This window comes from Sardina pilchardus, chromosome 18 (assembly GCF_963854185.1).
Source record: "Sardina pilchardus chromosome 18, fSarPil1.1, whole genome shotgun sequence".
NCBI lineage: Eukaryota > Metazoa > Chordata > Actinopteri > Clupeiformes > Clupeidae > Sardina > Sardina pilchardus.
The window spans coordinates 18076350-18103869 of record NC_085011.1 but is presented as its reverse complement, the minus strand read 5'-3'; the positions used below and the strand labels follow the sequence as shown (position 1 = coordinate 18103869).

Sequence of the window (27520 nt, the reverse complement as noted above, 5' to 3'; positions counted from 1 at the left end):
CCACACACAACATATACTACATGTAAACAGGATGATAAAAGAACAAATCAACATGACTAAAATAACAGTAAAATATACTAACTATACTATACTACAGTATATATTACTATACTACAGTATACTATATATAACTATACTAACTAGGCCTACTATATATAGCCTAATTATACTATACTACAGTATACTATATACTGTAACTATACTAACTATACTCTATGGTGGTGCTCTCCTCCTGCAGACACACATAGACCCACATACCTTCACTCAGACGCACACACAAAGACAGACATGTCCAGCAGTGGACATGAAAGACTTCCAATCCACAGAGATCTACACACTGTCCACATTAAACATGCCATCAGTCTAATTGAGGATAAAGAGGAGCATGGGAGAGAAATAAGAAGATGAGGGAAAGACTACTGATGGACAGAATCAGAGAGACACACAGAAAGAGAGAGGGACAAATGAGAGGATGAGAGAGAGAGAGAGAGACAAAAGACAAATGGACAAAAGAGAGAAAGACTACTGATGGACAGAAGGAGAAATAAAGAGATAAACAGAAAGAGAGAGAAGGACAAATGAGAGGATAAGAGAACGAGAGAGAGAACGAAAGTCGAACCAAAAAAAGCTACAGAGACGGACATTTTGTCAAAGGCGGATTTAAATGGCTGGCAGCTTTGGGCTCCACTCTGGGCTCGGCGCGCTTGTCTGGGTGCGCTCCGTGAGCCCCCTGCGCCAGCAAAGGTCTCATTACCATCTAAAGGGGATCGCAGAGACACAACGACTGCAACACAGAGGGGCCCGAGAGTGCGCTGAGCCAGGGAGGCAAGCAAAGCTGATAATCTCTATTACAGACTCACGGCATACACACGCACACACTCACACACACACACACACACACACACACACACACACACACACACACACACACACACACAGAGAGAAACACGCTCAGAGAGAGAGACACACACACACACACACAAACTCTCTCCATCTCACTTTCACACACACACACACACACACACACACACACACACACAGACACACACACACACAGAAAAAGAGGGGGGGAGAGAGATATATACAGTATACACATACACACACTCCCTCTCTTTCACACAAACGCATACTCATACACATTTACAAACATACACGTATAAGCGCTAAGGAGAACAAGAGATAAAGTAACAAATAAAAGCACACACTTACCTCTACTGTATGCAGCTATGATGAATTTATCATCAGGGTCAGTGATCTAGCAATTAGAAAAGCAGACAAGAATTGACAATCATTGATATGCAGCCACTTAAATGTACAGCTGGGATATGCACGAAATGGCTGTGATTATATAATATGTGAATGCCCTATGGATCATGCAGTGGATTAGTGACAAATTAGGCTCTTTCAAAACAGCCCACTAATGAAATGTGAGACTCCTCCAGTCTCAGAGCGCCCCCTGCTGGACAAAGCAATGAAAAAGGATGCATTAAGACAAAGAGAGGGCAAATAGCCTACACTTTGTGTGTATGTGTATGTGTGTGTGTGTATGTGTGCGTGTGTACTGTATGCGTGCGTGCGTGCGTGCGTGTGTGTGTGTGTGTGTGTGTGTGTGTGTGTGTGTATTCTCACATCTAAGTGAGAAGTCTGTAATACTTGCTTTGCCTCACTCATTTGCCTCACTGATTGCCAATTTAATGTAATTAGTTGTGCTGGTTGAGTTGGGTAATTGTGTCGGTCCCTTTTTACGGTTCTGTGTGTTTAGATAAAAGCCACAAGCTGTGCCATTCTTCTGCCATTTTATGGGCCAAGGAGTATAAACAAGCTAACGTGGGACAATATATCATTCCAGATCCTCCAACTTTAACAATGCTGGATTTAGTGCCTCCATAACAGCTAATTATTTCTTGTGGCAGCCGGTAAAAAGAGTATTAATGTCCCCTTTCTACATGGATACATCCAATAACCTGCACTGATGAAGGGAAACCTGCAGCATATTAGCTTTTAAAGGGACGTGGAGAAAGGCAAGGCCTTGTAGGGGCAGGTTATCACACATCTTGCAAACAGGTCGTATAGACTGTTGAATGTTATCAACAGGAATGAACAACTGTGAAACAGAATTGCCGTGGCAGTGGCATTTCAGAGAGAGACACACACACACACACACACACACACACACACACACACACACACATACACATACACACACACACACACACACACACACACACACAATAATACTAAAATAGTAATAGTAGGCTATATATTATTGGGGGTGGGGGTGGGGATGGGGGAGTGAGGGCAGAATTACTGGCTCAAATTTTCTAACAGTGCCCCTGGTCAGAACAGACAGATAGACCAACAGACTTTCCGAAGGACCCCAGAGTCTACTATGACACAGTGTTGAGTTTGACTTTCCGATTAATGGTGGGCTATTCACTCCAATCATGACTTGACATCACTATGACTCACACTTTTCATACTTTTGTGGTTTAGGAAACCTAGTTAAAGTAACCGTTAATCTTGACCCCTATGCAGCACGACATACGTCTTTAAGTTGATATTTATTAATAAATTGTATAGTAGACTAGGCTACATTACCTTTTAATTGCATTTAGTTGGTTGATTGAATTCTGACACAAATTGGTAATCGTGCATATGACTGTGGGATTTCCATAACATGCGAGGAGGGGGTTGTGATGTGGTTTTTAACCTGATGCACTTGTCACAATCGACGTGGGTTATTTTTTGTCGTTTGCGTGGGTTGTTTCCTAGTTTTCGTAGCCATCTTGAGGCAAAGTGTTAGGCTAGAACGTTTACTGTTTTTTTTTCTTCCAAGAAACTCTACCGCAGTGAAAGTGAGATAGAAGCAGTGGATGTAAATGAAACCGTTTACTGCACCTCTCCTAGCGTTGAACTTGAACGTGAGAGGACCTGCAGATTATCACGGGTGTTACCTGTTGCGCCGCGCTGGTTAGTCAGGTAGACTTTTTCACCCGTGGGTGCAGCGCAGGCGAAGGTTATCAGTCTGGAACCTAAACTTTCGGTGGTTTTCTGCAAATAGCTTGTTTCTCACTAAGGTGTTTCTATGTGTGAAACGTTTGTTGTCACCATGGCCAGTCTGAGAGCGTTCAGTGAGCCAATTGGTAAGTTACACTTTTCTCTTTTTACGCAAGATGTTGACTCATTTCTTGAAGTCTTTGTGATCACTTGGTCTTTCAGCTTGGTAGGGATAATCTCCGATTGTTTCAGCTATGCAAAGCATTTAAATTTGAACTCGTTTGTCTGTAGCTGTACTGTATATAAAACGCGTTGGAGCTTCATTGTGGTGGACTACATTTTCAAGTTTATGTGATGATTGTAACTGTAGGCTAAGCTCGTAGCTGCATTAAATGTAACCAAGCCAACACATCAATGCAATAGGCCTAATTAACAACCGATTAGTTGATTATCATAGTGTCAATTAGAATTGGATATGTTTAGTTCAGTTTATGAAAATGGGGTCATGAGGTCTATGAGGTCTATGAGGTGTATTAACTGTGCGCCAAATATTTTACTTGTTTGTTTGTTTGTTTGTTTGTTTGTTTGTTTGTTTATTTATTTAGTAAAAGTCATTACACATATCATTAGGGTATGCTCTCATGGAAGAAAAGCTGGTCCATGCTGCTTACCTGTCGTTTACATCCATGTCCAAGCGTATGTTTTACCAGAGTATTTAAGCATGGTTTAGATAAGAGTTTTGTACAGTTTCACTTTTGTGGCATGCTTGCATAATCCATTGTGGCCTTTCATAGATTCTATGCATGGCTGATAATACAGCATCAGCCACAATGATGTGTCATCACTGATGCCATTTCAGGATAAGGAGTCAGAGGTTCATTTTTAGAATATGCCTCAGCTCTCTCCTCTGCCTCATACAGTATCTCCAGTGGCTTGCACCTTACGGAAGCTTAACACTTTTCAACAGTGTTTAAGGAGCATATTAGTGTTATTGTTATATCATTACTATTGTGTGTGTGTGTGTGTGTGTGTCTGCACGTACTCTCAGTGTCCATGAATATGAAAAAATATGCTTACTGGTACAGTTAGTGTGGAGTAGATGTCTGGGTGGCCATGCACTGGAGAATCTGGGTTCCTTCTTGTAGCATCGTGTCCCTGGGCCATATATTATTATGCGGTGTGTATTTCATCTCCAAGTCTCTGTCCGGGGCGCGTCGCCACATGCCCTTGCATTCCGCCGCTGTGCTGAGACAATGATGGGTTGATTCAGAGATTTTCTCGCGGTTGATGAATCCGAACAGTCTGCAGGCTTTCGGAGGTGCACCATGGAGGTGATGGGGGAGGGGCGGCGAGACGAGGTGATGAGGGCTTGATGAACCTGGATCTATTTCTGTGCACAAGAAGAGCTGCGCTGAGTATCCAACATGTGTTCACCATGACTAGTGCTACAGTTAGTGTGCATTAGGGGACAAGGCCTTGGAAAGCACTAATGAAGTGCTTGTCTTGAAGTCAAGTCAAGTCAACTTAAATGATATACCGCATATCATACACAGAGGTCATTCAATTTACACAAAGGAATAGCTAATAAAAGCATAGAAGGGCAAAAGTCAAAGAATGGTTTAAAAAAAAGAAAACATAAAACACACAAGGTTATAGTACATAAAAGTGTAAAAGGGCAATAGTTTAAAGTAGTAGTACTCACCCTGAAGAGTGCTCTGTGGACTGAGTAATGAGGGCCTTACCACAAATCACTCTCAGACGTGTTGCAAAGATTGCCTTTAACAGACAATTACAAAGCAGTACAAACTCACATCCAGGATGACGTGACACACAAACAGCAGCATTCTATGGAGATTCTTGAAGTAGTCCCAAACTGTGTGTGCACACATACAGTATGTTTCCTTTCAGGGCCTAAAGTTCCAACCACAAGGCTCGATAGCCCCCCTCTTGAAGTATTAACACCCAACTAGTTAACTCTCAGAGTGAAGAGTGCTCTGAGAACATGGCCATGTGAACTGTGAACTCTGTGAACAAGCGCCTGAGAAAAGTTTGGTCTTAAGTCTAACATTTTTATCTCATCTGAAAGTAGTTCCAGAGCTGAACTGCATTTTTTTGTCGTTATTTGTGAGCACACACTATAACAGTTTCCAAAGCACAGTTTCCAATAGTGCATAATCACTATCAAGCATCAAGCAGTGGATCATGGTACTTCCCCTACATTCCCGCGACCGAAATGGCAGTGAAAGTAAGATCTAAATGATTAGGAGATTGATCTTAAGTAAAATGCCATAATTATATATTTACTAAATGTTTGTACTTTTAAAGGTCAGGTCCTTGATTATGATATCATTTGCCCGTTGTGTTAAATATATCTAAATTCTCCTCACACTCTTCTTGATGTCCATACGGGGTGTGTGCTTCAAAGGAACTGCCCTGGCTCTGTAACAGGAAAGGAAAAAACAAGTAGGTTCACACATTACTCCAGCACGTCATCATATTGCTTCAAGAGCCGATAGTCAGTACACTGCACCATTTAGTGTGTTGATACAGTATGTTGACGTATGTATGCTGATACAGTTTATTGTATAGTATGGCTATTACTATACTAAGCTCAATCTTTTAAGACTGAACAGTATGGGGAGGCTGCGCTTTGTTTCTACTGCACAAGAGGAGTGGTCAGTGGGCATAGTTCAAATGACTCTGTACACTTGGATAGTCCTTCAACCAATCAGACCAACGATCTGGTGCGTCTTTTGGATAAGCTAGTTTGTGATTGGAGGAGCAAAAGGTTCTGGCAGGGAACAGAGGAGATAGATGTGCAGGTTTCTAGCCTGAGCTGTCAGTTGTCAGACAGTTCAGGCAGGGTTCACCCAGCCTACAGTAAGTGTATGGCTCTCTTATGGTAAGAACTGACTGACTGACAGGCAAAGCTCTATTGACCGTTTTCCTTTTTCCACTGTGTGACTCATCTGTCTCTCTAAGCGTGTGTCATGTGTTAATTGTACCAATGGAGACGTCTTCAGTAGTAGGACTGGTATACGTTGGTCAGACAATGATCTGAGGTCAAGGGTCCTCATATGCAAGGTCATGTAGAGGTCATGTGGGCCTGAGAGAGTAACCATTTCTTCCTCTTGGGCTTTTTGTGGTTTGGGCAGAAGGGTGGTGTACAGCATGCCTACCTTCCTATCGTCTGGCACTTTTGACAAGTTCCCCCAGAAAGCCTGTGGTTTGTGTGTGTGTCTGTGTGTGTGTGCAGTGTGTGTGCGTGTAAGTGTGTGTGTGTGTGTGTGTGTGTGTGTGTGTGTGTGTATATGTGTGTGTGTGTGTGTGTGTGAGAGAGAGAGAGAGAGAGAGAGAGAGAGAGAGAGAGAGAGAGTGTGTGTGTGTGTGTGTGTGTGTGTGTGTGTGCTAGAAGACCTGTGGTAGAGCAAGGAGTCTTGTCGGTGCATGTAGGAGACAAATAATTGAAGACCGCTGTGCACGTGTGTGTGTGTGTGTGTGTGTGCGTGTGTGTGTGTGTGTGTGTGTGTGCGTGTGTGTGTCCGTGCGTGCACACACGTACATTCATGCTTCAATGTGTATTCTGGGGTTTATGCCTCCATACTTCAAAACATGAAGCCTACCCCTCCCAGGATGCAACATGTACAGGCCCATAACTCTCCATACATCCTCAGCCTTTGAATAAAGGCCACAGATACACTCTGTCTGCCATGACGTCATCTGCAGTCCATATCGCCCTTTGACATAATCAGTGATCATGACTCAGCTCAAACATATCCAAAGTTTGTGTTTACATGCCAGATTTTGAAGCTTAGCAACAGCCTACCAACAAGGTTTCCAAATACGCATCCATATCTCTGCATATTCCAATGACGTGGCTGCAGGGGTGGTGGGTAGTAACGCAACCACTTGTAATACACATGAGTAAACAGGTAGATTTTTTAAGGAATTATTTTTTTTAACTTTTTGTACTTTTGAGTCAGCATTGTATTTTTTAATCAAGTATATTTTCTATATACTGTACCCTCAACTACATTCTGTATCTATACACCACAAATCAGGCCTAAAGCAACAAGGAGAGAGAGCAAGTACAGTAGCACCTCTAAGATAAGGTGCAAGGTGCTAGCTGCCTCAAAGAAAATCAATAGTAGGCTACCACTTGTCATTAGACCACAATACGGACGGAGCCTATGACGCCAAACACATTGCATTGTAGATCGAAAACTTTCAGACAAGCAGAATGTTGGTCGGGAACACCACATCGTTAGCATTTTCAGCATCTAGGCTACCAATAGGAAAACCTTGTTGAAAACCGCTCTTAGCCAGCCTTTTGTCTGTAATTAAGATGATTTAATTTGTCCATTCTGAGATCGTGAAATGGAGAGACGGTACAGGTGGAGTGACGGGTAGTGGGAGTGGCCCTTGAGGAACCATATTCCAGGCAATTCTTATGTTTGATTGGTCCATTGAACTTGCTTTAAAAGTACAGTTTTTAGTTATGGTTTCTCAAAACCATAGTTGCTAACCTTAGTTGGTTGGCATTGCAACCAACAAAGTTGCTCACTTAGTTAGCAACTATGGTTTTAAACGTACCCTGGTTTGGGAATCAGACTGGTGACTGATGCGTTCGATCCCCGAAAAATGTGGGCAGAGGGAGTGATTGATAGGTGCTCTGCCATCCATGGCCGAGGTGCCCTTGAGCAAGCATCCCTGACCCAGGTGCCACCACAGTGCCACTTTGGTGGTAAGGCACTTTTGGGTGTTTGTGTGTGCTCACAACTCACAGTGTGTTCATTTCTATTGTGTGTGTGTGTGTGTGTGTGTGTGTGTATCTGGGGGGGGGGGGGGGGGGGGGGTCACTAATCAAATGCAGAGGAAGTGGGAGGCAGAGGTAGAATGTCCCTTGGGATGAGTAATATCTATTTATTACCTTACTTACACTGATGGTGGAAAACGGCCTTCATTAGTTTCAGATGTCCACTTCATCCCGGCTAGGTTATAGCAGTGGAAGTACAGTATCCGTATCTAAGAACCACGGATTAGAAATGGTTCAAAGAACAAAAACTGGAAACTTTTGGATGAATGTAACATAACCAATTACACTTGTTCTTGAGTGAAAATTTTATTTTCCATTTATTAACCGGTTAATAACACTATGTATCGTTCCAATTAACCTTTCTTTGAATATTACTCAAGAAGCTTGGAAAGTCACCTGCCCACACAGTGTTCCCCAGACCCCTTATAGGATGAATTTAGTCAGATTATATGAATCAATGTCTCCCCTGTATTATAGGCTAGGCCTATTATGGATTTTTATATCCAACACTATCTAACTGCCTTTTCCAATGTAGCCTAAACATTGTGTGAAATAGGCTGCAGACACTATATCTAGGCCTAGTGTCAAGTAGGTGGTAACACCACGTATAGGCTAGTAAAGGGGGTAAAGCAAGGACATGTTCTGTGCCTGAAGTTAGACATTTTTAAAGGGAGATTCCGCCATTTATGGAAATAAGCTCATTTTCCACCTCCCCTCGAGCAAAACAATTCATATTTACCTTTTTCCCGTTCATCCAGCCATTCTGTGAGTCTGGCGATACAACTTTTAGCTTCAGCCTAGCATAAATCATTGAATCGGATTAGACCATTAGCATCTCGCCTGCTAGCATCATGCTTAAAAGTGACTAAGATTTCTGGTAATTTTCCCATTTAAAACGTGTCTCTTCTCAAGTTAGAAAGTGCAATAAGACCAACTGAAAATGAAACCTGCCATTTTTTTTAGGCTGATTTTGACATGGAACTACACTCTCATCTGGCGTAATAATCAAGGGAAGTTGCAACTGTCCCATGGGTGCAGTGATATCTGAAAATAGTCCCCATAGCAGAATGTGATATCACTGCGCCCATGGTATGTTTGCAACTTCCCTTGATTATTACGCCAGATGAAGTATATTCTATCTGTAACTTTTTATAGTAACACATTACTGACACTTATCACAAATGTACTTCCTCAAAATAAAAAAAGTTGTTTGATGTGGTATATAGGATGTGACAGCATGTGACATACCTTCTTGCATCAGATTTGGTTTCTATTTCCAGTTATGCAGTTACATTTCTGTTGACTTTAACTGTTCTATGATTAATTATGTCCACTATGTAATGTTATGATGCCAATCTGGCTTCTCTTCTTGTTTCAGAATCTTGAATTTCCCCTTGGGGATCAATAATGTATCTATCTATCTATCAGAAATGTCAACAGTAGGCCTACTTAGCTTCAAGTTAACTATCCTTTATTTTTAGCAGAGGAGAGGGCCCACCTAATACTTCCTGTTGTAAATTAGGTTACTTGTCTGGAATTGATGAAACATTCTCCTCCAACCACAGCTGAGGTGTGAACTGTGGCAAAGGTGTCAGATACGCTAAGAGTCTTCTCATTGGCCGGCTCCCAGATGAGGAAATGGAGTGACTCAGAGCTCAGTGTCCCCACACTCTTCCTCTCTCTGTCTCAGTTTGTTCTATTTACTTTCATTAGTGACGCCACACATACTGAAATGCCACGCTTTGTGCCTCTTTGTGTGTTTTCAGAGAGGATTGCTTCAGAACCTGTGGAGGACACAGACACAAGTAGCTTCGCGAGAAGCATGGTATGGCATTTACATTGTGTTCTTTGGTACTATGTGTGTAATGATCAGTACAATGTATTTCTTATCTAAGCAAATGTTAAACGATTTGGCTTGGGATTAGGTTTGGGGTTTCTCTACTTTGTAACTCTGTTTACCTCTGTGAGAAGAACAATGCACCAGAGCCTTACATTAACCTGTAGACATATATCATGATTCAAAGGATACTTAAAATAATACTGAACCTTTTCATTAAATATAGCTATAGTTATGTTGTTAGTTATATAATGATTTCAAACATTACTGCAGTGGGGTTTTATATCAGTGAGAGCTAACTGTGAATCATTGCAAACATTATGAATGCTCCCACTGTCTTTGTGAAGTCCTGAGTTTGCAAAGTTGTCTCAGAGGCATGTTGTGACTAGACTCTCACTTATTTTCATGCTCATCTGAAGGTATTATTTGAGCTCACCAAGCTGCACACCCTTTGATGGGCCCTGTTGAATTGGGTAGCTGGTGTAGCTTTAGCTTGCATTAGTTTATGTGCTCATAAGCCTTACAGACTTGTGGCCTTCATGTGAACATTTTCATGTTTCATCACTCTCGCAGTCATTGAAGTCCACCTTTCCAGTTCAAGTCACAGAGCCCCAAGGTATGTTCAAGTGCTAACTAAAATAAGCCATGCAAAACTGTACATATTTTGGTGTATTTCTTTGTCATGATACAAAAAAACAAACATATTTTAGGTTTAGGGTTTTGTCATGTCATCAGTGTAGTAAACTGTGTCACGTTCCACAGTCATCAGTCAATCATTTTGTATTCAAGATTAACAGTGACTCTACAATGTTTCTTTATTACATAGAAGTTTATTCCTATAACTCGGACTGCTGCCCAATGTCTAACATGTCAATTATTTTGAACTTACAGTTTTCTCTGTTAAAAAAAACCTTACAGCCTTAGTTACACTTGAAAACAATGCTGTTTTATATTTAGATTAATGTCTATATTATTATTTGTATACATTTTTCTGTATTTGTATTTATTATTGATCTATTATGATTTTATTATGACTGATTTACAGACAGTAGATTGTTTATGTATTATGACAAACACCATTGCGACGGAAAGTCGTGGTTTAGTATCGTGGTTATTGAGGTATTTCCTGATTACCGCTGATTCTCAGAATTTTGAGATAAAGATTGATTTTCAGAATATGTTTGCATGTCAAATCACAGTGACACTTCCTGATGAAATTGTAATTTATTATAAATGAAAACTGTCATCAAATAATTTATGATAAAGTTCACATTGATTATGATGTTGTAGGAAAGACGTTTATTGTCATCAACACTGAATTGCCACTAGATGAGGCTGTGCCATGGTTATTTTTTTGCCTCGCAAAACATACCAGGCAAGCCATCTCAGAGCAATGATCCTGATGAGAACAAATTGCTTCTATATTATTCCACTAGCAGAGAGTGAATTGTAACCTTCCCATTTATAATGTTTAATTTTTCCCTACTCGCATTACAGCATCCAGTCAATCTGATCATATTATCGCCATGTTAAACATGTTTACTTGATTGTGTTTGTGAGATGGCCTGTGTATTTATCTGTGTGTTCAGATACAGTGACATTACAGTTTCCATCCTTGACCCCTGGATGTATAACAAGCCCAACAAGCAGAATACAACAGGTGGGTGTCACTTAAACGCTGACTGCTGGTGTGCACCATAATGTCAGTGTAATAATGTTGGGTGTGGGGGTGGAATTGGGTCCTTCCTTGAGTCCTCATTTCTAAAATATTCTCAGGCATACTGGTTTTAGGCATCTGTGTAGTGTACAGTACATATCCACACCAGATTTATAAAACATGGTCCACTACATACAGTAGTACTTAGTGTGATGTAAGGTTCCTTCCCACTTGGAATAATCATGTTTCCTTGTGGTGATGATGAATGCTGCAGGACAGGTAGTTTGAAATGTAAAAGCAGATTATATTTATAATAAATTATATTTACTTCACCTCCTCCTTGCCCATACATAGCGTGCATCACAAAGACACCATGTCCATTGTAGTCGCCATGTTGTTGAGGTGAAAATCTACGTGATGTTTTTGTGGCTGCTGGTACACAGTGTCTGTAGTCAGTCCCATTAAATTCAAAAGTAACATCTTTTTTCCAATTCTCTCCTTCAACAGATGATATGTTGTTGACTTTGAACTATTCTCAGTTAAATATGGGGTTGACATGATTTGTAAATCACAGCATTCTCATTTACATTTTACAAAGCGCCCCAACTTTTTTGGAATTCGGGTTGTAGATCAAATGTTGGATTTGCAACGTTTGTATAAATGACATGTCCTTGACTACGTCAGAGGCTCACATGCAGTGGGCAGAGGGAAACAGTTAGGTCACTAATAAAATTGCAAATCTAAAAGTAGCTTTGTTCCGTTTCACAGTGGAGGCATCCTTCCTGTAAAGATATACTGTGGGCAGCTACACCTACTCATTTCCTCCAACGCTTCCCAAGAAGCATACTTTTTCATTTATGTATATTAACGCTGATTAAATCACTCATAGCAATGCTGCACGTGTTGTATTTTAGTCTTAGACTTAAAAAATAATAACACAAACTATCTGTTCTTCTCCTAGCCAGTGGAAAACGATGGAAGTGAATGCATTTGCCACCCATCAATCTCTTCAGGTAAACTCCATTCTCTTATCCCAACAATGACATTATAAGTCATGCTTTATAAGAGTGCTTTACAAAATGCAAGATAAAAATTCACTGTCACAGGTTTTCATATGATGTGTGACCTGCAATGCTGCGTACTGTGATTTTACATCAGGCATCTCTAACAGATGGAACATGCATTAAATTGGCCTGACAAAAGAAAAGACAAGGGACCCCTGTCTAACATCTTGTAAATTGCGAAATGGAATAAGGATTAATTACCAATCATACATGCTTCAGTAGTACACATCTTCTAGCCCTCTCAGGTTTCCGGAGACGCAATTGTTGGTAAAACCTGCAGGTAGAACTAAATATAGTGCAGCTATTTGGTCAGCTCTGGAACCCACTTCCAGATGACATCAAAAATACCACTGTCAGTCTCACATCTAGACTTGAGACCAAACTGTTTTCAGATGCATTCTGATAACTCATTAAATGCATTTGCTGTTACTCAAAGCATTCATTATTCCTTTCACTATTTATACCAAAACGTGAAGCATAAGGTTTAGTTGTTGGCTGCGTTCCAGTAATGGGAAATTATTATGCACGTTGCTTTAATTCTTCCACTTTGTGTTTATTGTGTCTTTAAATTATTCTATTTTATGTAATTTTCTTTTTATACTATATACTGTATATATTATAGTATAATATATAGTACTATATTATAGCAAATGTTTATAGAGAGAGCTGACCAAATAGCTGCGCTATATTTAGTTCTACCAGCAGCAAGTACGTCTTCGGAAACCTCAGAGGTCAAGAACAGTGTTTCTCAATCTTTCTTCCTGTGTCTAAGACAAGCCAGGGCCCCTACCTGAATAGTTTACATAATATATATACTGTATATATGTATATAAATTATTTAAACTATTACCCTTTTGCTTTTATACACTATTATTCTTTGCTTTTGTTTATGTAAAGCACATTGAATTACCGCTGTGTATGAAATGCGCTACATAAACTTGCCTTGCTTATCTGACATCCAGGCTTCACAAAGGACCTGGAGTACCTGAACAGCTCGTGTGACAAGTGCTGCTGCCCCGCCCCGGCACCCATGATCAGCGACCTGATGAACGACGGCGACCTGCTCCAGCGGCTGCAGCAGAAGCTGGACCCGGCCCACTGCACGGTCAAGAACTGGAAGAACTTCGCCAGCCGCTGGGGCATGAGCTACGATGAGCTGACGCTCCTGGAGCACCGCACGCAGGGCTCGCCGCAGCACAGCCCCACGCAGGAGTTCCTGCTGCGCAACAACCAGAAGAGCGTGCGCGAGCTCACCGAACTGTGCCGCCAGTACCAGCGCATCGACGTGCTGCGCCTGCTGCAGCGCTGGCTGGAGAACGACTGGCCGTCGCGCTGGCAGCACGCCCACTAGTCGGCGGTCGGCGTTAGGGACGGACGGACGGACCTGTGGCCCAGCCTGGTGGATGATGTCAAGCGGCAGAATGTGACTTTTGTTTACTTGTTTGGAATCAGTCCACATAGCTACACTGAGTTTGTGTTTGTTGTTGTTGTTAATGCTCATTTTTGACTGATTGCTAAGGGAAGTTTGGAAAGGCGTAGCTGACTCTTGTAGAGTTCTGATCAGGAGGATAGAGATTGTTTGAGGCCTGTTGTTGAGCGTCTTGCTCAGACTCTACCGATTTCATTCTTTACAAAAATGCACGTATGGCATATAATGAACGTCTTAACAATGAAATATGAGATTGTATAAGCCATTGTCATGGTACAATGCTCTTATTGATCTCTAAAACCTGAACCTAATCTAATGGATAGAAAATATTTTCTGCCAGATCTTTTACCCAATAAGCCATTAGCATTTTGGACAGACCTCACTCATGCTTATTGAACTGCCATCCCAACATTCTAATCATCAACTCTTCTACATGGAATTCTCATAAGGATTTACTTCTTAGGGTGATGGCAGAGGAGTTAAAGACATTGACATTTTTTCACACTGTAGATTACTCCAAGTGGTGCGTTCGATGTATTTTTGTGGTTTTTGAGGGGAACAGAAAAACAGTTGCCTGTAAACACACCTGAAATGGGAGGCAGATGGGAGCCTGATAATTAATGCAAATATTTAACCAGACAGCTTTGTTTCAATGCTCTAAGCAGTCACATGAGAAACTGTTTGTGGATGTGACTGTTAAGGATTCAATTGCAAAAAAACCCTATTCATCCCATAATAATAAGTGCAGTCTTTAGTCTAGGCTCTGATACACCAGCCAGAAACGGTGAAAAAGATCTTACTCGGTATACTTTATACTCGGTTTAATACTGTAAATATTATTAATACAGCCTTGACACATCAAAAAAGCTATTAACTGGATAACTGCGTCAACATTATCAAGACCACACTTGTTTTAGACGTAAAGCTAAACTTCAATTTGTTAATCTCCTCTGTGAGGAGTAAGTTTATTTGGCTTCTGGTCTTAAGTTTCTCAACTGTTCTGTGTACCACACTACTCCGAAATGTCCTGATGTTCTTCAGCTGACCATTTACAAGACTGCTCTCTCCCTAAGCTGCAGCCTGGAATTGATATTTTAGAACACCTAGCAAATGTTGAGGTGGATTTCACCTTGCTATGTGATATCCAAAATGTTTTAAGTCCCATAATGTTCAGTGTCTCTAAGGTCCTGGCTATAGAAAGTGCTGGTTAAATCTGTTCAGAGTGGCTTCTGTTCTTTACATTTATTTCAATCCATTGGTTGAATTGCATGGGGTGTGTAGTGCAATTTTGTCATTTCTGCCGTATTTTGTTTTTTCTAGTTTTCCAGTAATAAATATGATTACACTTTGATACGTCTTATCTATTATACAGTATCTATTGCCATTAATGAACATTGTCATATTCATGTCAAATTTATGGGGCTGGAAAAACAACTGTAGGCCTAATAGACTTTTTGCTTTTTAATTGGCTCCTGGATACATACATTTAATATCAGACAACAAGACTATTAATTTTCAAAGATTTATTAAAACAATTTAATAAAATGCCATTCACATGTAGTTTAATGTAATTATTGAACCAAACTGTTAATAAACAAGTATAGCCTATTAGAATAATACACAGTATTCAGCAGCTGTAGAAACTGGATTTCATAGTTTATCTTTTCCGACACAAATGGAGGCACACACACATACACATGTGTGCGTGCACACACACATACATACACACACACGCACACACATACACACATATATATATCTTCACACATAATCACAGTATATGGGAAGTAGCATATATTAACATATCACATTCACAATATACATAACATTACTTACAGTATTAGAAACTCAATCCATACTACTCTAACATTGTTGTAAGCTTTCAATTTCAATTTCTTTTTTGATATCATTATATTATTCTTAGTGTATGAATCAGTTGACTTAAATATGATACAAGAGCTCCACAGATATTTAAGAATCTCCATCAGATTCATCTTTCGTAGGAAGGCCAAGCATATTGGAGAGACTTATTGATAATTTTTCATTCTCATCCTTTCCAGACATGTTAATCACAGGGATGCTTTTGTCACAATCAGGCTTTGCCACTTTGAATGTTCCCCGTTTGACTTTTGTCGCGCTGTCAACATCTGCATTTACATCAACGTTCAATGCTGGGGCACTGACACTGACTTCTGTTGGGGAGACCTCAAGGGAGGGTGCGTTCACTTGAGCTCCTACCAGGGATGAATCATCCAGGCTTTTGTCTAATGATGACCTTGAAGCAAATAATCTCAACCTTTCTTTGATGTCAATTGGTCCTGTTTGCTGCCCCTGGCTATTCAGACTAGGAGTACTGATTCCCCTTTTCAATTCAGGAAGAACAGGGTCACTGTGCAGGTCTACAGCACCAGTGAACTCCAATGCTTTCTGAATGGTGCTTAGTGGTAGTCTGTGTGTTTTAAACAATGGTATGTCTTCCTCTGGCAGTTCCGTGTCAGTGTCCACATCTCCATCTACCTCAGCATCAGAGGAATCTCCTCTTCCAAACAGCCTCTTGAGAGTGTGGAATTTGGACTTTGGCTTTGATGCATCAACACTGACATCAGGTAAATCCACATCAACTTCAGGGCCCTTGATATCAGTTTTGGGAAGATTCACATCAATCTCTGGAGCACTAACCTCAGCTTTGACTTCTGGAGCAGTGAAGTCTGCCTCAACTTTGGGAACATCAACATCCACTTCAGGTGCTTTCACATCCACACTGGCATCCAGATCAGGCCGTTTCACCCTTGGGGTGGATAAACCAAATTTGGGCAATTTGAAATGGGGCATTTTGAATTTTCCTGAAGGGGGGTCGACATCCACATCTGGAACTTTCAAGTCAACATCTGGACCATCAATGTCTGCCATGAAATCTGGTGTTTTCAAGTCTGTATCAACGTTGACATCAGGAACATTAAGATCTACTTTAGGGGCTTTGACATCCACATTTGGCAAGTTCAGATCAACATCTGGAGTAGTGAAACTACCCTCAACTTTGGGTGCTGTGATATCTGGAGCTGTCAAGTCAAGACTAGGCCCATCAGCCGAAACCTGTGGTAAATTTACATCAACTGTTGGTGCATCGAGTGATGGAACATTGACGTCTGGTGTATCAACACTGGGTGTCTTCAGCTTTGGTCCTGTTAGATTGAATTTAGGCAGCTTAAAGTGGGGCATTTTTATTTTACTTGAAGGAGCTTCAACATCTATACTTGGAGCCTTCAAATCTACATCTGGTCCTGTAAGATTGGCTTTTGGTAGATCTACATCTGGCACACTCACACCACTGTCAATCATTGGTGCAGAAACATTCAGGTCTGGTGCTGTTAGATCCACATTTGGCACAGTAAGGTCTGCGTTGGGCAATGTTAAATCTACATCAGGGGCATCAAGTCCTGCCTCAACTTTTGGTACAGAAACATCCAAGTCTGGTGTATCTACATCTACACTAGCCTTTGGTCCAGACAGTTTTGGCCATTTAATTGTAGGCAATTTGAATTTCCCTGATGGAGCATCAATGTCAACATCTGGTGCTTTGAGATCCAACTCTGGTGCTTTAAGGCTTGCATCTGGTAGGTTAACATCTAGGGCTGGAGTGTTTAGATCTCCCTCAATTTTTGGTGCAGAAAGGTTGAGATCAGGTGCTTTGAGGTCAACATCTGGGACATTAAGATCTGCTTTGGGCAAATTTATATCCACTTTAGGAGCATCAAGTCCTGCTTCAACTTTTGGTAGGGAGACATCCAAGTCTGGTGTATCTACATCTGCATCAACATCAATGTCAGGTGTTTTCGCTTTTGGCAGGTTGAGTTTTGGCCATTTAATTGGGGGCAGCTTGAACTTGCCTGATGGGGCATCAAGGTCAACATCTGGTGCTTTTAGATCCACTTCTGGTGCTTTGAGATCCACCTCTGGTGCTTTCAGGCTTGCATCTGGTAGGTTAACATCTAGGGCTGGAGCATTTAGATCTCCTTCAATTTTTGGTGCAGAAAGGTTGAGATCAAGTGCTTTGAGATCGACATCTGGAACATTAAGATCTGCTTTGGGCAAATTTATATCAACTTTAGGAGCATCAAGTCCTGCCTCAACCTTTGGTAGGGAGACATCCAAATCTGGTGTATCTACATCTGCAGCAACATCAATGTCTGGTGTTTTTGCTTTTGGCAGGTGGATTTTTGGCCATTTGATTGGGGGCAGCTTGAATTTGCCTGATGGGGCATCAAGGTCAACGTCTGGTGCTTTTAGATCCACCTTTGGTGCTTCAAGGCTTGCATCAGGTAGATTAACATCCAGGTTTGGAGCATTGAGGTCACCTTTAATATTTGGTGCAGAGATGCTGAGGTCTGGAGATTGGAGGTCCACATCAGGCAGATCAAGTCCTGCTTCAAGATCAGGTGTTTTTACATCAGCATCAACTTCCAGGCTTGGTGTTTTTGGTTTTAAGAGGTTCAGTTTAGGCTTCTTCCAGTTCCACTTGAATTTTGAAGAGGGAGGATCAATGTTGACATCTGGCGCATTGAGATCAACATCAGGGCCATCAATGTCTGCATTTGGAAGGCTTACATTGACATCTGGTGTTTCAAGATTTGCTTCAACCTCTGGAGCTTTAATGTCAGCATCAACATCGATATCAGGAGTGGACACTTTTGGTTTGAATTTGAAGTGTGGCTTTTTTAGAGTGGGAAATTTGATCTTCCCTGACGGAGCATTTACCTCAACATCAGGAGCTTTGAGATCCACATCTGGACCATTTATGTCAGCTGATGGTAATTTCACATCAATATCAGGCGTGTCCACATCAGCTTTAATCTTTGGTGCTGAAAGATCCAAGTCTGGTGTTGTGACATCTGCATCAATATCCACATCTGGTCCTTTTGTTTTCCCAAACTTGGGTTTCTTCATTTTTGGCCATTTGAACTTGCTTGATGGCGGATCAATGTCAACATCTGGACCATCAATTTCAGCTTTGGGCAGATTCACCTCTGCATCTGGTATATCCAAATCAGCTTTAACTGTTGGCCCAGAAACATCAATGTCTGGGGTTTCTATCTTAGGCCGAGAGTGACCCCACTTTGGCTTTGGAAGTGTGAACCATTTGAACTTCGCTGATGGGGACTCAATGTCAACACCTGGGGTCTCGATATCCAGATTTGGGCCCTCAAGTTCAGCTTTTGGTAAGGTGACATCAACCTCTGGAGCTTGAAGATTGAGCTTTGGTGTATCCACATCTGCACTGATGCTTGGGCCTGTCAAAGTTGCTTCTGGGGTTGTCATTTTTGGCTTTTTTGCTGACAAATTGAAATTTGGCATTTTAAACTTGGGGGCCTTATATTTCAGTCCATTGCTGCTGACCTCTGGTGGATCCACATTAATGGACATATCTGGGGATTTGACTGATGGTGCTGAGACACTAAGCTCAGGGCTCTGAACAGTTCCATCCAAGGCTGCTCCTTTTAATTGGGGTCCTGACATGCCAATTGTGGGCATGGTAAATTTTCCACCACCATCAATTCCGTTCAATGAAGGTCCATTGAGCTGCAAGAACAGAAAGGGCGAAAATGAGAAATAAATTAAACCTTGAAAAACAAATTATTATAGTTTTTGTAAAGTGTCATTGCTAGGGGGGGGGTGGTTGGGGGGTACAGCTACTTACATCACCATCAATCGCGATGCTGGATCTGGTTTTAACCTCAAGTTTGTCATCATAGGGCTCGAGGATCTTCAGCAATTTTAAAACGTCATCTTTGGCAAGATGGTCCAAGTGAATGGTAGCAGCAACAATCTCCTCATCTATATGAAGATAGAGATGCCATGAATGTTATTAAAGCAAGAAAGTAATGAAGATCAAAAAAGCAAGGGCAAGATGGGCAACAAAGCACAAGGAGGATGCAAAGGAGTCACTCAAAAGCATAGGTTTCACTCTACCTTGTTTCAGGCCAATCTTCCTGGCGATGGAAGGGTTTTTCACTATAGAGGTCATCTTTTCTCCTACATCCATTTTTCCTAGGGTTACATCCGCTGAGACGCTTTCCCCTTTTATTTCCCCATTCTGAAAAGACCAATCAAGAAAACACAATCACTGCTGATCAATATTTACAAAGATATGCACCGCGCACTGAGTAAGTTAAGATGTACATGTACTGATTTAAATAACATACACATTTAAATAACATACACACTTACACATAGACCACTGAAAAAGTATATATTTTTAAATGTCTATTCAAATAGAATACAGTTGTACAACAGTTGTTACAGTGCTTACCATTTTCATTCAGATCTTTTTACAACTGCATATCATTAAAAGGCCGCATTCATTAAAACCTGGAAGAGAGGAAGAAGATGAATATTTTACTCTGGCCATTTGCATGGTTTTACACATTTCCAGCACACTTAAATGTAAATAGATATCTAGCCAATCAGATAGTACTATATGATGCATCATGTCTTCTCACATATCGATCAAAACAAATATAATAATTGATTAGTAAATAACTGTCAAATGTCCTGTAGCCATTCTTTCTTTGAGGCACACACTTATATCCACTCACAGAAACTGAATACAAGGAGGAGAGGAGAGAACTTGACATTGAATGTCATCGAGGATCACATGTTTCCCCAGCTGCTAGTGAACTAGTTTGTCTGCCTAGTTTGTAGAATGAAGGCAACGGCCTTGTAATTGAGTGAATGTGAAACAGACTTCACAGTACAGCCAGTTATGTTCTAAAATACAGGCTAAATAACTTTCTCCTTGTGATAATTTACGGAAAATGAACCTGATCAAAGCAAATCAAGCCAATAAGACATTTCAAATACATCAGTTTTCAGGGGGTTGTTCTTATATGAACACGGTACACTGAATTGATACTGACACAGAAAACAGTATCAGAAATCAATGAAGGTAATCTGCCAAAGATATGTGGCTATACATGAGGTTTGGCACCCTGCACACAAATGTTGGCCTGAACAATTGAAACTGGCGTGGCCCTGGGATGGGCGGATGATTACTCAATCTCTGAGTCTCTGTGACGTCACTGTGAATACAGTGTTCAGCTTCTGAGGCAGAAACCTGGTTTAAAACTGTCCTAAACTAAACTAGGCCTTTGTGCCTTGACAAGTCAGCATTTTTCTTCACTTTATGTTTATCTGCTTTATGACTGATTGCATTTTTTTTTTTTCTTACAGTGCCTTAGTCCACTGATGGAACGGTTTTGTTTGTTTGTTGGAGCTGATTTTCTTACACGGCAAAGTAAAGATAAGAAGTAGGTTGTCCAAATGATATGCAGCTTCCTCTAACAACTATCAAGGGTTAGAACCAAAGCATCCAAAACTAAATTCTTGTCATTTCGAATGTCACACAACAGCCATAACTCCCCCGCTATATACAGACAAACAATACAAAAGCACAACACACACACACACACACACACACACACACACACACACACACACACACACACACACACACAGAAACATAGTCAAACACCCACGCAGCACATCATGATTCATGCCTGTGGCATCTCAGGTATGGCCTCTTGGCAGAACAAGAATGCCGGAAACCAGTTGGTCAGGATGTGTGGTGGCTCATGTGGGCTCTACCTATGCAGCCCTCTCACACACACACACACACACACACACACACACACACACACACACACACACACACACACACACATACCTGTCCTCTGAAACACACTATGTCACCCTCACAACAATCGCACACCCAAAGAGGCTGAGCGGCGAACCTGCAGGACACCAAGCCAGGCTAATATTCATGAGCCGCACTAGTCATCTGCATGTCAATGAAGGGTGTAGAAGAGCTAAGGCAGGGCAGTGCGAGTGATGAAACCATATCAGCCATATCAACAGTATCACTCTTAAGTGCCTATCTTTGTAACTGACCCTCTTTCAGAAAGAGGATGGACCCGGATCATGTTTATGTTAATGGTGAAGAGGCACTCAACACCCAAAGAGGGCGCAAAGTGTTGGCAGGAAGCTTGAAAGTCAGACATAAAAAATAAAGGCAAAACTATCGATACCACAAGAGCCATCAATGGTTTAGCAAGTTCACTTGGGTTTCAGCTGCTCGTGCTATATGTATAACAAACACTGTTATATATATAGCTACTGCTAGTTACAATCATCAGTTATCAATGTCATCAATAGTGCATATGGGAGCTAAGTCATATCCCAAGAGGCTAGACAAGAAAGGGAAGTAGAAAAATATCTACTTCATCCATCAATGCACCATATTATCCACGTGTGTTCACATACACATTCACCTTCAAAACCTCTAACCATTTCCGCTTATAACATTTTTTCCTACTACAAAATATGGCAATGTGCAACTTCTGGGTTGAGATTTAGAAACTGAGACTGTTGCCCGAGTTTTAGTGATGTCCCACTCACAAAAAACCATGTTAACGCTTGAAACAAATATGAAAATATGTAACATGTGTCCCCCACAAGACAAACTTCCCATTGCAGTTTAGCTGGAATGGGCCTGAATGTTACAATCGCTCGATAAAAGCATGCATTAATAAAGAATGTAGTGTCAAACTTTACTTGGATAGTCCGTCCATAGACAATCTGCGGATGTTCAGGCAACAATTTATACTTAGGGTTAAGGTTAGGGGTTCGATATGGTTAAGGTAACATTCACATTTTACACATTTTGATCCTTGTCTATCAGTATAGGCCCATAAAATGGGCTGATAAATTCAGCCAACAACAAGTGAATATGAAACCCATTTTAGAATATTTTAGACAGTAAGTCCGATTTGATTTTGAAATCACACATTGACAGCTCTGAACATCAATATCAAAGGTAAAATAAACAACTCCTCATCTGACGTGAAAGAATCCTCTTTCGGTCAACTTACACAAAAACATCATTAGTTACACTGAGACTTATTACTGAGCAACTTGTAGGCAGTGGCTACACAGCCTTTTAAAGCATGGACTCACCATCTGATGCTGTAGGGGCCTGTTGTCTCCTCTGAACTCCGTAGTGATTCTGACCCTCTTGATGGATCGCACTGTTAAATGCCTTCACGCTCCACTAGACCCAAACCAACAGGTTAGGCAGCACCAGGCCGGCCCGCCTACCTGCCTGTCATACACTCTGTCACATAGGCTTACCGAAACCTACTGATCAGACACACACACACACACACACACACACACACACACACACACACAGAGAGAGAGAGAGACAGAGACAGAGACAGAGAGGTGGAGAAAGGAAGAAAGACTGCTCATAACAGGCTAAGCAAGGTTTCTACACTGAAGCATACAGAGTGAGAGGTTGCAAAATGTTCAGATAGGAGAAGGCCATTCATGTCCATACACAATGACACATGTGTTCAAGACAAAATGACATGAACCACTGGAATTCACCCCGATCATCATCAAGCTTCTCAAGTATTTGTGATGATGACCTGTCTGATACTGTAGATGACCTGAAAGGCAGGTAACTAGAGGCAAGGTAGAACTAATGTGAGAGACAGTGAAGCACTCATTTAGGAGCAATCACTATCATCACGATTGTCATTATAACATCATTAGTATGATGATTAATGTCAGTCAATAATGATCAACTTTGATCAATCAACCTGTGAATTGCAAATCAATCTGCATGCATAATACGCCAACCCATTTGCACTGTGTTCATGGAGAGAGAATGTGGAATGCAGACAAATAAACTGACCTGGACATCAGTTCCCATTTGTGTGCCTAGTACCTCAGTGGCTACATCCTCAGTTGCTCTAAGTCTAAACTCTTGAGACAAAGCGATGGATTAAGCATTTCTGATGTAAGAGAGTCATTTTTTAATTTCATTTTAAAAAGTATTTTTTTCTTAATTCAACTGTGCAGTAGTGCTTGGTTGACCATTAACTAACACAAAACGAAATTGATGCACATTAGGGTTATATTCAGACATCACCTTAATTCTAATTGCAGACACTAAAAGGCTGAAGAAGGCTTCCATATTTATTGCAATACTATTTATTATTGTCTTGTACATTGTTGTATTTTATTACTATAATATGTCAGTCATTTAAATGGACAGGAAAGAATGGTATTAAAGTGCTGACAGGGTACAGTTGCTTCAGATAGTGGACAATAAAAGTGCTAGTGTCCAGCACAGTGTTTCCCAACTTTTTTCCCTTCAAGGCCCCCTTGCCTGTGTCTAAGACAAGCCAGGGCTCCCTACCTGCATACACACGACAATGTTTTATTCGACAATCAGGGTCTGGGGATGAATTAACAATGCCTAGGCTAGCCCGACCTGAAGGTTGCTTACGCAAGTTCAGAGGTCAGAGGTAATACAGTAAATAGCTGCATAAATTATCCAACTAGGTGTTTTATTGGGATTTCATAAATTGTATGCGCGCAAATATAATTTTGGTAATCTCACAACCTCAGCCAAGGCAACACCGTCCGGACCCCCTACAATCTCTGACGGCCCCTATTGGGGTCCCCGGACCCCAGGTTGGGAACCACTGGTCTAGCGTACACTTAGAAGAATACGCTAACACAGGCTTCATCATATGGAATAATCCCCAAAGAGGCACACAGCGTCAGGGCGCTGGCTCAGTTTCATGGGCTCAGCATTAAATGAAAGTGTTCAGGCCTCCTCCCTCTCCTCTGTGTGCAGCTCGAGGCCCTGGTCTCGTCTGATGAGGTGTCAGGAATGTATTACAAACACCACACACGTACTGCTGTGCTACAGGCGACCAGTTCAACCATATCAGTCTCCTTCATGGATAAGAGGATATGTCAGTCCCCAGTTTTGATCATCTGCATTCTTTAATTTGGGGGAACACACAAGTTTATTAATTTCACCGGCACTCCACAAGGGCTTTTAGAGGTATATTCCTGAGATTTTCAACAGTGTAAGTTTAGAAATATATTCATGACAGAGAAACTGTTCAATCTGCTAAAAGTTGATTTACTCGTGACCTCAGGATACTAAGCAATTGACACTAATTTTGCCCGGGTCATTATGTTTATTTATTCATTATCTTGCAGCAGGTGAATATTCATGCTGCATCGTGAGCCTGACCGCCTGAAAAGACACCTAGCACCTGATGATGCATGCATGATACTAAATTCCAAGCTCCTATAAGATTAAGAATATTGGGACAGGCCGTCAGTTTTTTTATAGGCAATGGAGCACTTCAGAAAGACCGCAGCACTTCAGAAGACATTTTTATATCCCGCTGGTCTAAAGGATCAGTTAGTTTCAGTTACACGGCGAGGCCATGTTCTGTGAGGAGAAGTATTAGGAGGTAGCATACAGAGAGGAACTGTAGAGAACGCCAGATGTTTTTGCGCTAATGATTGAAAGTGATGGAGCTGAATGAATTTGTTTCTACATGCCCTCTGCCTTCATAGGTCCCCTGCCTGAAGGTAGGACTTTAGAGAGGAGGAGGGGGGAGAACGAAAGAAAGAAAGAAAGAAAGAAAGAAAGAGAGAGACAGGTGAGGGTTTCTTTATTCATGTTTCAATTTGGTATCGCTGTCTAGGCCTCAAGCTTGAACATGCCCCCCTCATACTCTAGCCACCTTTAATGAGATATCACAGGCAAAACCCACTCCGCAAACAAAAGGCGGCTCCGAGCACTGCAGTGGTTTCTCGGCTTGCCCTGCTAATTGAACATGAGCATGGAACTAGTCAGAAAGCCTGAAGACGTAGAAAGGCACATAGGTCACAAATGACTGAGAATCAGGTGTTATGACGGCTAAGAGGTAACAGGTCAGCACAACTCCTGTTCAACAATATAGCAATATAGCTTATGATTCACCAATTATGGAGAAAAGATGCGTGAAGATGGCTGTGGCGGAAACAGTGCCCTTCCTCTAAAACACAAACTCACAAAATGACATTCTTGGCATTGCTGGTTGTTTTGTCAATTCAGAGTGAGATTCTTGAATCTGTTGCACAACTTCACCATATTCTGTTGTGGAAAGGTGGTGGTGGTGTGGGGGTGACACTGGAATGTCACTGGAATGTTGTAACATTTTGCCAACCTAGCACACATCCCTTTTGTCTTCAATGGAAAACATATGTCGCTCAATACATGTCAATAGTGTCTTAAGCAACCAAGTATTTAAAGAATCAGACCAATGAAAACTTTGCCGTAACCATGCAGAAAGAATATTCCTGAACATTTCTGAGGAGAGCTGTGGAGTAGACAACACTCATCACTGTGGCCTGATGTCCTCAGGTGCACTGGCATCAGTCAGGACCACATTATCCCTTACTGGGGTGGGACACCAGGTCATGTAGGATCACTTCAAATCCTTTAGAGGGGGAGGGGGCGCATAAGCAGTTTTCATGGAGTGTGAATATGAAAACAACTGCATCGTTTTTTTTTTGTTTGTTTGTTTGTTTTTTTTTTGCCAAAAGTATTGAATATCTTTGAATACAGGTTGTCTGTTTTCATTTATCCAGAATACTAGGCCTACATCTGTGCTAGGGAGTTACAGAATACAATTTTATTTCTTTCTTAAAAATGTTCTTTCTTCCCCCAATAAATTATTGGTGTTGTGTACACTGTTATTGGTGTTGTGTAGTATACACTGTTGCCCATACTGTATATCCGACACTTCTGAAATAATGGTTTCCTGTGTAGAATGGTTTAACGTAGTTCGGATGTCCAAGCAATGAAGAAGCGATAGAAGGAGAAGGAGAGCGATAAGAAAAAAACAAAAATATCTGTAGGCGAAAAATTCATCTGGAGAGAAAATATTCCATTTCACACACGCTAACATGTTGCTTTGAGAGGGTTCCCTTTACTGGGAAGAGAAAGAGCAGTGCCTTCACACCTTCAGGAGTCACTTGTTAATCAAAGATATGATTCACACATTGCTTATGAATGAGTAATTAAGACAGTACAATGTTAACTGTGTTCATCAAATGACAAGGGTGTGTTACAGTTGCTGGACATGGGCAACACACTAAAGGAGAATGTGGTTACACGACATTCTTGCATTGCTGTCTCTTAGAGACACGCTTCAGGGAGAGAGCATGCTTGCTAACTTGTTTAAAGGCATAACAGTATAGGAAGGCTTTTAAAATCAACTTTACAAGCATCTAGGTCCTAACTTCTATAAATAAAGGTATTAAAGTCCATAGGTATATCACGTGTTGAAGAAAATAGCTCAATAACACGGTAAGGCTTTGTTTATACAAGAGTGCATACCTTGATCCCAGATTTACTTTATAGATCCATAACTTGTCATATGCATTGTACACAACAAAACCAATTCAGCTGTACACAGGGCCAGTTTGGCCACAAGGTGCAATGCATTCATGCACAGAGGGTTCACGTAGCCACCTCGAAAATGTGGTCTGCTTATTACAGTCGGTGTGACAAAGACAGAAAGACATGCTTGGCATTCAGAAAAAGTTAGTGTTCCCCATGCTTAAGGAAAGAGTCAAGATTCCTGCGATAGCTATCTCTCAACATGCAACGTGCAGACAGCCATACTCTGATTTCACAATGACAAACTCTAAACACAGGTTAGCTCATGTTCACCATACTTAGAATGTTTCAAGACAAAATATTGTTTTTAAATCCACCCTCCATGAAGACTGTAACACAAGACAGAGAATGGTCATGGTAATGGAAATAATTCTGAAATTACTACATTTACACTATGGCCTATAC

The 27520-nt window shown here is 41.2% G+C and overlaps 2 protein-coding genes across 2 annotated transcripts; one reads left to right on the top strand and one right to left on the bottom strand.

The window, feature by feature from the left end:
• The first annotated feature begins 2904 nt into the window (after positions 1 to 2904).
• Positions 2905 to 15151, top strand: edaradd (EDAR-associated death domain). Its single transcript, XM_062519421.1, has 6 exons — positions 2905 to 3143; positions 9580 to 9638; positions 10224 to 10266; positions 11240 to 11310; positions 12269 to 12320; positions 13334 to 15151. Exons 1-6 carry the CDS (start codon positions 3086 to 3088, stop codon positions 13720 to 13722), a joined length of 672 nt encoding a protein of 223 aa, XP_062375405.1. The 5' UTR covers positions 2905 to 3085; the 3' UTR covers positions 13723 to 15151.
• A 157-nt stretch (positions 15152 to 15308) lies between these two features.
• On the bottom strand, positions 15309 to 22880 carry si:ch211-125o16.4 (neuroblast differentiation-associated protein AHNAK). The gene is made up of 5 exons (XM_062519726.1): positions 22810 to 22880; positions 20108 to 20166; positions 19768 to 19891; positions 19496 to 19632; positions 15309 to 19377 (listed from the first exon to the last, which is right to left on the bottom strand). The coding sequence occupies exons 2-5, from the start codon at positions 20114 to 20116 to the stop codon at positions 15772 to 15774; spliced, it is 3876 nt and encodes a 1291-aa protein (XP_062375710.1). The 5' UTR covers positions 20117 to 20166; positions 22810 to 22880; the 3' UTR covers positions 15309 to 15771.
• Between the last annotated feature and the right edge of the window lie 4640 nt (positions 22881 to 27520).

Bases quoted from the DNA above. Each gene is read 5' to 3' on its own strand.
- si:ch211-125o16.4 (XM_062519726.1), bottom strand. The intron at 19,633-19,767 runs GTAGAGTGAAAC...ATCTTCATATAG, and splicing joins GAAGATTGGCCTGAAACAAG to ATGAGGAGATTGTTGCTGCT. The intron at 19,378-19,495 runs GTAAGTAGCTGT...CTGTTCTTGCAG, and splicing joins GCATCGCGATTGATGGTGAT to CTCAATGGACCTTCATTGAA.
- edaradd (XM_062519421.1), top strand. From the start codon at position 3,086: ATGTGTGAAACGTTTGTTGTCACCATGGCCAGTCTGAGAGCGTTCAGT. The intron at 3,144-9,579 runs GTAAGTTACACT...GTGTGTTTTCAG, and splicing joins AGCGTTCAGTGAGCCAATTG to AGAGGATTGCTTCAGAACCT. The intron at 12,321-13,333 runs GTAAACTCCATT...TCTGACATCCAG, and splicing joins CCACCCATCAATCTCTTCAG to GCTTCACAAAGGACCTGGAG.